The sequence below is a fragment of the Dipodomys merriami genome, unplaced genomic scaffold, assembly GCF_024711535.1.
Source record: "Dipodomys merriami isolate MVZ:Mamm:240054 unplaced genomic scaffold, mDipMer1.0.p SCAF_146, whole genome shotgun sequence".
NCBI lineage: Eukaryota > Metazoa > Chordata > Mammalia > Rodentia > Heteromyidae > Dipodomys > Dipodomys merriami.
This window is the reverse complement of record NW_027202782.1, coordinates 848,126-860,406: the sequence shown is the minus strand read 5'-3', so window position 1 is coordinate 860,406 and position 12,281 is coordinate 848,126. Positions and strand designations below refer to the sequence as shown.

Sequence of the window (12,281 nt, the reverse complement as noted above, 5' to 3'; positions counted from 1 at the left end):
GGTGGGCCACCCAGCCCCCATCACAGCCCTTGGGTGCTAGATCCAAGGCTTCCTTCCTTTCTATATCTGGCCAATATAAGCCATCTCCAAGAACCAGATACTGAAGCCTTGGGCCTTGTCCCACCTTCCAAAGTGGCTCAGGCCTCATATCCACACTAGAGCTGACTGGACAGCAACCTCACTGAGTCCAATCTACACTAATAAGCTCAATGCAGGCCAACTCCCCCAACACACTCAACACACAACAAACACACTAAAGCCCAGTTCTGGGCCAATTTACACTCTATCTTCTTACCCAGAGTGTGTTCATCTTCACATAGACTCTCACTCCAACTGTGGATGTCCTGTCACCCTTGAAATCCCATCATGAAAATCACAAACCTACTGCCCCTATAGCCAGACTAACATACCACAATTACCAGAAACCTCAAGTGATGAGACAGGTCTGACTGTGGGAGTGCTGCTTTTTGCTTGTGAACCAAGGTCTCTACCTGGTAAAGCCTGCCAATCCCCACATTCCTTTACAGTTGAATCACAGGCAAATTTTATCCTCTGGAACTATATATAGATTTTACATCTTAATCTCCTAATCTGATAGCTGAAGAAGGTTTAAAAATGGGCTCTTTGGGGCTGGAGTGCAGTTTGGTGGTAGAGCACTTGGCTAACAGGCTCAAAGCCCTGAGGTGAGTAAAGGGCAGGAGATTATGATTCACTAGCAGTCTGCCCGCCTTGCTTCAGCACGGTGGCCAATGCCTCTAATGTGGGGGTAGGGAGGCAGTAACTCTGGTTTTGAATCCTGATGCACAGTAGCTGTGGGCCCTGGGCCTAGCTGAGGCCATTTCCTTACTCTTTTATTCAGAACTTTAGAGAATGGGAGTGGGGTGAGGAGAACCATTGATAGCTGCAGCCAGGTGCTACACACCTGTGGTCACACCTGTGGTGCTAGCAATTCAGGAGGCTGATATCTGAGGATCTGAGTTCAAAGTCAGCCCAGGCAGAAAAGTCCATGAGACTCTTATCTCTAAATAACTAGCAAAAAAAACCCAGAAATGGAGGTGTGGGTCAAGTGATAGGGCACCAAGCTTGAGCAAAAAGCCAAGGGAGAGCATCATGAGGCTTTGAGTTCAAGCCCCACTATGGCATGCAAATAAATAAATAAATAAATGAATAAATAAAAACAGATGATAGCTGTGACATTCATCCTGCTACATGTGTTAGTCAACTGGTTTTAGAGTAGCTAGCCCAAATTAGTACTCAGTAAACACTTGTTGAATAAATATATGATAAGCAGAATATTGGCGGTAGCTAGGAGTCTCAGATTTGAGGTTGAAACAAGAGTCTCTTTGTCCTTGGGACAGTTATGTGGTTGGGAAAAATAACATGATCGTCTCCAAAGAGTCCCAAAGCACAAATGAGCTCATGTATACAACTGTGCTTGGCCTAGGGCCTAGCTTCAGGGAGGCGGATTGGTCAGGGATGAGGACTGTCATCTCAGATGTGGGTGTGTGGTTTAAAACAAGCAGGCCAACCACAGGAGGGCCTGACAAGCTGGAGAATGCAGAGACGTGGGATCTTTGGGAAGCAATCTGGACAGGGAGTTTGGTCTCTTCAGCGGGCAGATGGGAGGCTGTGAGACCTGAGCAGCTGAAGAATGTTTGGATACCACCCAAGGTGCATACCCTATACTTGCCTTCCACTCTCCAAGTTTAGAGAGGAATGGGGTTGGCAGAGAAGGGTAGCAATAGAAAAAAGAGCACTTAGGGCTGGGAAGGTGGCTCAGTGGTAGAGCGCTTGCCTTGCATGCATGAGGCCCTGGGTTTGATTCCTCAGCACCACATAAGCAAAAAGAAAAAAGCCGGAAGTGGTGCTGTGGCTCAAGTGGTAGAGTGCTAGCCTTGAGCTGAAGAGCTGAGGGACAGTGCCCAGGCCCAGAGTTCAGGCCCCACAAGAAAGAAAGAAAGAAAGAAAGAAAGAAAGAAAGAAAGAAAGAAAGAAAGAAAGAAAGAAAGAAAGAAAGAAAGAAAGAAAGAAAGAAAGAAAGAAAGAAAGAAAGAAAGAAAGAAGAGCACTTGTCCTTTCAGGAAAGAGAAAAGGTAAGTAAGTGAAAGCATTCTAGAGTGGTAGGTCACCAATTTTGTGTGAAAAAGCTAAGGAGGAGAATAGGGCTCTGAGTTCAGGTCCCAGAACCAGCACAAAAAAAAAAAAAAAAAAAAAAAAAAAAAAAAAAAGAAGAAGGAAGGAAGTTGGCCTTAGGTTTTAAAACAACTACTTAACCTGACAAGTTTTCTTTTAAATCCACAGGCCCATTCCTGGTCCAGATCCTAGAAAGTAATTTTATGGAGGGCTGAACTCAGCTCCTGCCCGCTTAGCCCAAGAAATCCTAGCCACTGTAGATGGTATAGAGGGCAGGAAGGGGTAGAGACAGTCTCAGCTACAAGGCAGGAGAAGCCACTTCCTGAATGTCTGTTCCTGGACTCTCATCCCAACCTGAATAGGTTTCCAGTTACAGGTTGCATGGAAAAGGAAGTAGGTAAGTCTTCTCCCAGGCTAGCAGTATGGGCCAAGACATCGATCAGTTACCCTGGGGCCTGGAGGTGAGGTCAGCTCTGCCACAGAGAACTTGAAAGCTACACTCTGGGCCTCCCTAACCTTCTTTAGGGCATTCTTAGAGCCTAGCAGGGCAATGAACCTGGAAGGTCCCATTCGATTGACACTCAAATCCCTAAAGGGCAAGAGCTATTCAATGTACTCATACAACTTAGTGTTTCTCACTGCCAGGCAGGCACTACTGCCTCTGCTTTATGAAGACACCATGTCTGAAGCCCTAGGCAAAGTATCCAGATGAAGAAACATATAAGAAATCTGAGGACTCTGCTCCACCTAACTCCAAAGCCAGGCTCTCCTCCATCAACCATCACCAGCCTTCATGGCACCCAGTGCTCAGGTGTGCGGATTTGGACTTTGGTCAAGAACTTTCACACTTTCACTTTTTATCTGCCTCAAGGCCCTGCCCAGTACACAGGTCTCTAAGTCCTAGAAAGGAAGAGGCCGTCTAAGGAGGAAAGGAGATAGAAATATATTTGATTTCTCCTTTCTGCAAAAGGAATATCTGTGGGTACAGGTGACCTGACTGGGTCCTGGAGACCTCAACAGGTTTGGGGCAGGCTGTTCAACCTTCAGGTGACCAGGTGGCCCAGCCTAAGTTTCTCACTGCTGGCTCTGAGGCTAATATAACCATATCTTCATCCCAGATTGCCTGGCTGGGGCGTATGTACCATTCAAAGAACTTCCCCAAGAAGCCTTCCCCTTCCCCCATCTCTGCCCAGTGACACCATCTACCCCACTATGCCTATTCTGACATCCATCTATCACACACTAATTACGCATTTGCAGCCACTGGTGACAGAGATGAATAAAACAGTCTGGGACCTCCAGATGCTTCTGGCTGATTGGGTCAATTGCTAGCAGGACATAGCCATGTACATTTTAAGAGAACTTGTCAGCAAGTTGGGTGCTGGTGGTTTGCACCTCTAATCCTAGCTACTTAGGAGGTTGAGATCTGAGGATTTCAGTTTGAAGCATACAAATCCAAGAAACTCTTATTTCCAATTAGCCAGCAAAAAGCTGGAAGTGGTGGCATGGCTCAGGTGGTAGAGTGTCACCTTTGACTCAGCAAGAGCATGAGGCCTGAGTTCAAGTCCTAGTATTGGAGAGGGGGAAGCAGAGGGAGAGAGGCAAGGAGGCAGGGGGGCCTTGAATGTGATTGAGGAGGACACCCCGGTGAGACCCTTGGGTCTTGTGGGCATTTTAATTCCATCCTCTGAGGATAATGACGACCTGTCTCTCCTAATAGTAGGCTCATCTACGGTGTCCAAGTCAGAAGACTGGGTTGGAATTCTACTTCTGCAACTTGCTACTGGCGACTTGCAAAATACCCATGCTCTCTGGGGCTCAGCATCTCCATCTGAAACAAGAGGCAATAATGCTGCCTTTCTGCTGTGAGGATTAGCCATAATGTAGTGCACCCAGCCCTTAGCAAGGGGCGTGGCACACATAAATTCGCAATAAGTATTTGCTATTAATTACATCATGGCTGCCCTCCGAAGGGCAGAAATACCTCCCTGGGGGGGCATTTACTTAACACCCGCCCCTTTTGCAGGAGATATACTGGTGACCTCCGACCCCGGGAGGCCTCTCGGTTCCCCAGGTCACATCTCCAACAAAACCTCCCCCCGCCCCCCTCCCACCCTCCTCCACCCATCGCGAACCGTGCCTCGGGACATCCAAAACGCCGAATGCAACCCTCCCTTTCCTCTAACCAGGGACCAAAGTTCTAACCACACTTTTCCGGGCAGACGGCTCCCCAATTTCTGGGAAACGGGCAGGAGGGGGAGCTTTACAGACTAGGACTCCGAGTGCAGAGGCGAGTCCCGGCAGCCCGGCCTCCGAGGTACAAGGTCGGCGCCCCCGCCGCGGCGCGGGAGGCGTGGGGCGGAAGGTCCCGCCCGCGGCCGCCCGCTCAGCCCGGGGACCGGCTGGGGAGGCGCGGGGTGCGCGGGACTGCCGCCAGCGGCGTCCACAGCTGCACCCCAGGGTCCGGACCCCTGTCCCCGCCCCCCGCACCCCGCCCGGCCCTGCACACGGGGTGGGGCACCAGGACCCTCTGCCACCCGGCGCACGGTTCTAGGGGACTGAGCTCGCCGGACGGGTAGTGAACACTCTAGGTGCAGCCGGGCGGGAGCCCCGGGGACCCGAGGCAGCCCGCTGGGCCCGCGGGGCCCGGGGAGGAATCACTCACCTCAGCGGCCCGCCGCTCCGAGGTGCGACGCCGGCTGCAGGTTCCCCCCCACCCTTCCCGGCCCCGCCCCGGAGGCGGTGGCTCGGCTCCAGGCTCCGCCCCACACGCGCCCCGCCCACCACCAGGCCCCGCCTCCCGTCGTGACCCAATCCCCACCCACCGCCTCGCTCCGCCCCGGCCGCGCCCACCGGCTAACTCCGCCCCCTGCCCAGCCCCGCGCTGGCAGGCCTGCCAGGGAGGTGGCCACCAGCCAATCAGCCGCCACCGCTTATCCAACTCGGCCAACTTACCCCAGGCTGCAATCGCCAAGCTGCAGGGTCCTGGGTCTCTGCCCCGCCCTGCATCTGAGGAAGCCACCAACGACTCTCCTCCCTCTGCTCCTTGGCTGGAAGTTCAGGACTAGCTAGGCCATTTGCACAAAGTGAGCAAGAACTCCTGAAAGGCCTGTTAACGGGGCAACTGGGTATGGAGGACAGAGTGACTTCTGACACCTCCTTCTCAACTCCTTTATAATCGAGGTCATAATGGCTGGTCCACTGGTAGGTTAAGGCTGTAGAAGAGGTATACCAAAGCCAAGATGCAGGGAATGCGGAATAAGGGAGGGAGGGGGGTCTTTACCTCCTCCTAATGGAAGTGTGGGACAGAGGGGCCTCTCCTTTTTCTGCCAGTTTCATCCAGGCCTGTGTGGTCCTATGGCATGCCTATCCCTTGTCTCTTAGGGCAGATCTTTGACTGTTTCTTGGAGTCTGCAGTTTCAAGGCCTGGGCCTTGTGGTTACCATACCATCCTGACAAGGTGTCCCTACCCTGGGACTGTCAGGGTTTCATAAGCAGGGAGCTGGGACTCAGGATGTCACTGGATATAGTCACCACCTGCTTCTGACAACTACTCCCCTCCTCAAACAAGTGAGGAAATAGAGGTACTAGTAAGGGGGACACCAACTTCACCCAGCTTCCGAGAAATTGAGTGGGGATTTCCTAGCCCCTTTAACCCTTTCTAGAATATCCCATCAGCCCCCTGATAAATGGCTCCAAATTACTCTTTTAAAAATTTGTTTTAGATGAGGTCTTCCTATGGTTCGTAGACTGGCCTTAAGCTCATAATCTTCCCTGCCTCAGTTTCCTGAGTGCTGGTTTTGCAGACATACATCTAGTTTCAAGTCACTCTTAAGAAGTTGAAGAGGGCCAGTGTAGTGAACATATATAATTCCAGCTACTCAAGAGCTGGAGAATCGTACGTTCAAGGCCAGACTGGGCAAAGGTAATGAGGAGACACTCTCAAAAACAACAAGGGCTGGGGCATAGCTCAATTGGCATAGCACTTGCCTAGCATGAACCAAGCCCTAGGTCTAATCCACAATCCAAAAAAAAAAAAAATTCAGAGAGACTTGCTTCTAGGAATCCCAACTGTATCAGGGAGATAAGGTCTAGAAGGTCAGAGGTAGGGTATGGCTTCAGGAATGGGCCTACAAAATGAGATGGCTGGGGAGTCAGAGTTCTGCCCTCACACAACCTGTGAGACTTCCTATGAGAGCCTTACCCACCACAGACTTCCTCCTCCTGTCACCTACTCCTGTCCCAGCTCTCTACCCTGCCAAGTCCCAGGTTCCCTCTGGTCTCCTTCAAGGAGCCTCCTGTCCCACCTTGACCAGCGCCAACACTCTCTACACTCTAAAGGCAGCTCTTAAGTCCTTTATCCATTCACGTCAATGCTCCCCAGGGCTGGGTCTGAGCACAGTAGCTGGTCTTTAAATGTCTGTTGGCCTGATGGAGATCTCTTATCATCCTACTTACAACTCCAGTGAGTGGTACATGCAGCTAGAGCTTGGGAAATGGAAGTCCTGGTGGAGGAGGGGAAATAATGTTGGAAGGCTTCTTGGATTCACCTAATGTCCCACGATCATGGTGGATTTCTTTGTAGGGCTCCCCATATGTGGGGGTTGTCTGAAGGAGGCTAGATTGACAGAAATGACTATCATAGCCAGGAATGGGATCTTATGCCTAGCTACTAAGGAAGCTGAGATATAAGGATTACAGTTCAAAGCCAGCCTGGGAATGGAGGTTGGCGAGATTTTATTTCTAATTAACCACCAGAAAGCCAGGTGTGAAGCTGTGGCTCAAGTGACAGTATGCTAGCCTTGAGTGAAAATGCTAGTGGACAGCATCCAGGTCCTGAGTTCAAGCCTCAGTACTGACATAGAAAAAAAGAAAGACAGGAAGGAAGGAAAAATTTATAAAAATAAAACAGAGAAAAGAAGACTGTCTTAAAGGGAACATGAACCCTTTAAGGGAAATGGAGAAGCCTGAAGGGCTTGGGGAGATAGGCCAACAAATCTCTGCGGGGACACATTCCTTAATGGACATAGCAGCTCCACGTCATTTGTTTTTCTACTTGTCCTATCTACCTCCCCCTTGACTGGGTATGCCTGGAGTGTGAGCTGGCACAGGATCTGGAGTGGGTGAATACTCAACAAATGTCTCCTAAAGTTTGTAGGCCTGACTCCCCAGAGCAGATGAGACTTTCACTCCAGGTTTGCTGAGCACCTTCTGTAGACCAGATGTTGAGATCTTAAGCCAGTCCAGGGACAGCAATCAGAACCGCCCTTGCAATGTATTTACTGGATTCTGTTACCCCTGGACTCCAAACCCTGAGTTGACTTCCCAGATTTCTTAGCAGAAGCCAAGTCCTTGGAATGGCCACACAGCAAGGTCAGACATGATTAACTCTCTACTCATCCTCCCCTCTCTGCTCATACTCTATTCTGCCCACTGGCCTTCTTTCCTTCCCTTGGATTGATGGGGCAGGATACCTAAATAGGCCTTCAACAGGGCCATTCCTTTGCTGTCCTCTTTGCTTAAACCCTGGGGCCCTATCCATCCTCCTTCAAGCCTTTGTCAAAATATTATTGTCTAGCTGAGTGCTGGTGGCTCACACCTGTAATCCTAGCTACTCAGAAAGTCTGAATAGCTAGGATCTGAGGGTCGTGGTATGAAGCCAGTCCAGGCAGGAAAATCCATGGGAATCTTATCTCCAATGAACTACTAAAAAAGCCAAAAGTAGAGCTGTGGCTCAAGTGGTAGAGTGCTAGCCTTGAGCAAAAGAAACTCAAGGACAGTATCCAGTCCTTGAGTTCAAACCCCAGGAATAGCACACACACACAAAACATCACTGTCAAGAGACAAACCCTTATCATTCCCTCATTCCTGGCCCTGCTCACTTTTGTTTTCTTCTACATCATTCTGTGTTGTTTACTAACTCTCCCCTTAAGAAACACGAGCTCCTTTAGGGTGACAGTATCTGTTTTACCCATTCTGGTATTTTTGTGTTTAATGCAGTACATGTCCATAGTAGGTACTCAGACAATATTTGCTGAATGAACACATTCCCATTCTCACCCTCTTCAGTATCTCTGAGGAACTTCTGCAAGGGTTCCTGGTCACTCTGCTCTCCTCCAGTGGGTACCTACTGCTGTGGGCCACATGTGTAAATCATGTATACATTTATTGCGCCTACAGTTTCTGAGTATCCGTATGTGGAGTAGTAGTGATTTTCCTTGAGGACAAGGCTAGCTAGCCCCTTAGCTAAAAGGACGAGACTATCCAGGTCAAGAAACTGGAGACATTGTCTAGTTAGACCAAGAAGAATGGGATATTGTTCAGGTTCAGCTTCTTGGAGCAACCCCACATTTATAAAAGACTGGGACAAAGCACATCGATTTCACAAAATAAATACCTAATTGACTGTTAAAAAGAGATGGCTGCAGGAAGCCATGGGTCCAGATGCTCTCTAACAGCCCTGGCCAGGAGCCAGGCCACCTGGATCACATCCTATTCTGGCCAGACAGGGTAAGCTGTGGCTCAGGAAAGGTATTTCTGCTCAGGGATGCCACAAGAGGAACCTAAGCTTTTAGGGTACAGGAAGCGATTCCCTTCTGTAGGGGAAAGAGGGGCTGCACTTAGGGGACAGAAGATCCTGAGAAATGAGGAATCATTGTTATCCTGATGATGTCAGATGGGTAAGGCCATGTGGGCCACACCCAGAGCTGAAGGGAATGGTCCAGGTGGAGGCTGGGTGTGCCTTCCACGGGGAGTTATCGTGATGTGCTATCCTATACTGTACATATTGTATATTGTGCGGCATTGTAACATGTGGTTTATAAGGTACTAGGAATACCCCCACCACCACCAAAAAAAAATCTCCCTGCACTGGAGTTTTGTACCCTGCTGTGGTATAAGGTTGCCTCTTTCCAGCTCTCTATTAAAATTTGAGCTCTCCAGAGAGGAAAAGCAATCTGAGCTCAGAATAATAAAGATTGTATGTCCACAGGGAGATTAACTGTGGCAGCTAACAGTGTGGAGAAGGTTCTGTAGGAAAGTAAGGGGGGGGGGTGGGAGAAGATGGAGGGGAGGGGAGGAGGACCGCCCATTTTTCTAAGGGAGCTTCCTGATATAAACAAGGTACTTAATAAACTTGACTGTGGCCTGGCACTGGTGGCTCATGCCTGTAATCTTAGCTACTCAGAAGGCTGAAATCTGAGGATCATGGTTCAAAGCCAGCCCGGGCAACAAAGTCTGTGAGACTCTTATCTCCAATTAATCACCAGAAAACTGGAAGTGGCTCTATGGCTCAAGTGGTAGAGTGCTAGCCTTGAGCTAAAGAGCTTAGGGACAGTGCCCAGGCTCACAGTTCAAGCCCCACGACTGACAAAAATAAAATAAAATGAAACACAAAACTTGTATGTGTAATTAAAGGTCTTAGATTTTCACTGCAACAAGGGAAGGTGTGTGAGCCATACTGGCACTGTATCTGTGTAGACACAGCATTGACTTTCCTGTTAGGGACCGTTGGGGAGAGACTCCTAGGTACTTATAGAAGGCTGGGCCTCAGACCCTTGAAGTTTCCAGCAGGATGCAATGATGCCTAGTGGGGGGTTTCAGAATTGCACAGAGAGGCCCACCCCAAGGCTCCTGAATTTGAACTGCATTTCCATAAGACCCCATGGGAAAGATTGAAATGGCACCTAGACACTGCTGGCTCACAGTTTGTAATTCTAACTACTCCAGAGGCTGAGATCTGGAAGCTCAAAATTCAAAGCCAGCCCAGGCAGATTCTATCTACAAAATAAACAGTAATAAGCAGGCCTAGAGGCATGGCTCAAGTGGTAGAGTGCCAGTACAAGTAAAAATAAGCCCTGGTACAGACAAAATTTAAGAGACTGAAAACTCCTTTGACAGTACAATTGCAAAAATGGACAATTCCTTGCATACCTGGGTCAGGGAAAATCAATAGTTGTCTGTGTTTGGGTGACACACTCCTTGTATGACACTACTGTGTTGTCAAAGGCTTCCCAGTTTCTTATAAATAAGGACCTATCTTTCATAACACTCTACCTATTCTCAAAGCTTCAGGAAAAAAAATTATAAGACACAATGTGGACTTTTTTTTGGGGGGGGGGGTCCAGTCGTGGGGCCTGAACTCTGGGCCTGGGCGCTGTCCCTCAGCTCTTCAGCTCAAGGGTAGCACTCTACCACTTGAGCTACAGCGCCACTTCTAGCTTTTTTCTTTTTGCTTATGTGGTGCTAAGGAATCAAACCCAGGGCCTCAGGCATGCAAGGCAAGCGCTCTACCACTGAGCCACCTTCCCAGCCCATGGACTTTTTTTTTAAGTGTTTGCCTTCTGATCATGATGATGAAGTTACTCAGAGCCAGGTTCCTAATTATATTATTTTTATTATTCAGTATTTCTCCATATTGACATATTTAGTTTTTTATTTTTCTTTAGTCCATGACTTTTCTGTCTAGTTTATTATTTGCCCCATTGCTAAACCTTTTCATTCTAAACTATGCCAGATTGTATTTGGAACAAGCCAAAATAAATGGGAAAGGTGTGCTCTCAATCATAGCCCATCCCCCTTCTTTTAGACCAAGTCACCCTTTCAGGCTATTGACATAGAGTTAGGATGAGGGGTTGGAAGAGGCCCACCCCTGGGATTTCTGCCAGCAGTTACTGAGAACCACTGGAATCTGGAAGGGTGTTGGCACCGGAAGTTGGGGGTCACTAGTGGGAAAGGGGTTGGCATGAGAAGCTCACTTTGTCCCATGTGCCACCTACTCCTTGCTTCTTCCCAGCCTTTTGGAGACTAACTTACCAGTTATGGAGTAGGAAGTGCTATTCTTGTCAGGCAACTTTCCACAGCCTTGGGCAGGAATGGTGGGGCAGGAATTTTGGTCACTGAGGGCCTCAGCTGCCATCTCTCTCCGTGTTGCTCCCTCTGCTGTTGAGACCCCCAGGAGAGTTGTGTGGAGCTCTTTCAGCACAGCTGGGGAACTGGAGATCAGAGTGAGCTGGCCACGCCCAGCATGTGGGATGAAGCTGTTGGTCAAAGGCCTCTGGTTCATCTGCAAACACTCTGAGGTCAAGGGCAGCAGTAAGGCCAGAGATAAGACCCAGCAGTGTGATCATGCTGTCCAATTCTCTGCTTCTTGGGGCTTGGCCCCCCAAAGGGAGATGAGGGAAGGGAAGTGACGTTTACTGAGCCCGTACTGTGCAAAATGAATGTCTCAGCTCCACTGTTTAGAAGAGGATGTGATTACCTTGTTACCCTGCAGGGAGGAAATGACAGATCTGGGATTCAAACTGGGATCTCCAACTCCCAGATCTCCCTACCTCTTGTTTCCTAGGTAGAGGACTTCTGTGGGAAGTGACCTGCACTTCTTCAGTGACCCTATTAATACAAGAACTGAGCCATCTGAGTGTGTGGCCCCATGGGGGCTGTGCACGTAGAATGGATGGAGGGAAACAATTCTGTCCTGAACATTCACAGTGCTGCTGAGGGAGGTGTCCCAGCTGTCCCTAGCCTCTTAGCTAAGGAGCAGCTACAGGAATCAACCTGACCTGAAAGTGGCTCATTTGGAGAGCATGAATGGACTGTCAGGGAAGGCACCAAGACTGGCTTGGTGGTATGCTGGCTGACTTCATGGACCTCTACACAAGAGGGCCATCATTAAAACCACCTTTAGACATTGCAGGTGACTCCAGCATGGAAGAAGCCTAAGCCCAGCTTGACAAGACAAAAGAGATAAGGGTTCAGGATCTGCTGAGTGCCCAGGGCTCTGGGCCCCAGCCAATCGGACAGAGGGGCCTCCAGAAAAGAAAATTGGCCAGACCTTGGCCTCCGGAACATCCACAGGGTAAAAAAACCTAAATAAACATGGGCTTTAGAGCCCTGTGGATGTCAGTTTGGATTCATGTTTTGCACTGTTTCTCTGTTTGCTCCACTGAGAAATGGGATTGTGTATTTCTGCTCAGCTGATTGTAATATGTGAGACATTACCAGGAAAGTGCCTGGCACTTATTAGGTGTTCACAAAACACAGGCCATCAGAATGGAAGTCAGAGTGTGGAAAAAGCCAGCTCCCTGAGGAAATATGCTCCCATGCAGGCTCTTCTCCCTGTAAGAGGACTTCCCTGGACAAATCTGCAG

The 12,281-nt window shown here is 49.2% G+C and overlaps 1 protein-coding gene across 2 annotated transcripts in view; it reads right to left on the bottom strand.

Moving 5' to 3' along the window:
- Steap3 (STEAP3 metalloreductase) overlaps positions 1 to 11,108 on the bottom strand; it is a 49,757-nt gene extending 38,649 nt beyond the window's left edge. The window contains exon 1 of one of the 2 annotated variants that reach the window (XM_070021851.1): positions 10,948 to 11,108. In XM_070021851.1, coding sequence (XP_069877952.1) covers positions 10,948 to 11,050 — 103 coding nt within the window. In that variant the 5' untranslated portion in view covers positions 11,051 to 11,108. Of the gene's footprint in view, positions 1 to 4,798; positions 4,851 to 10,947 lie in introns of those variants that run through there. The other variant, XM_070021853.1, reaches the window with a different exon arrangement.
- Positions 11,109 to 12,281: the final 1,173 nt, after the last annotated feature.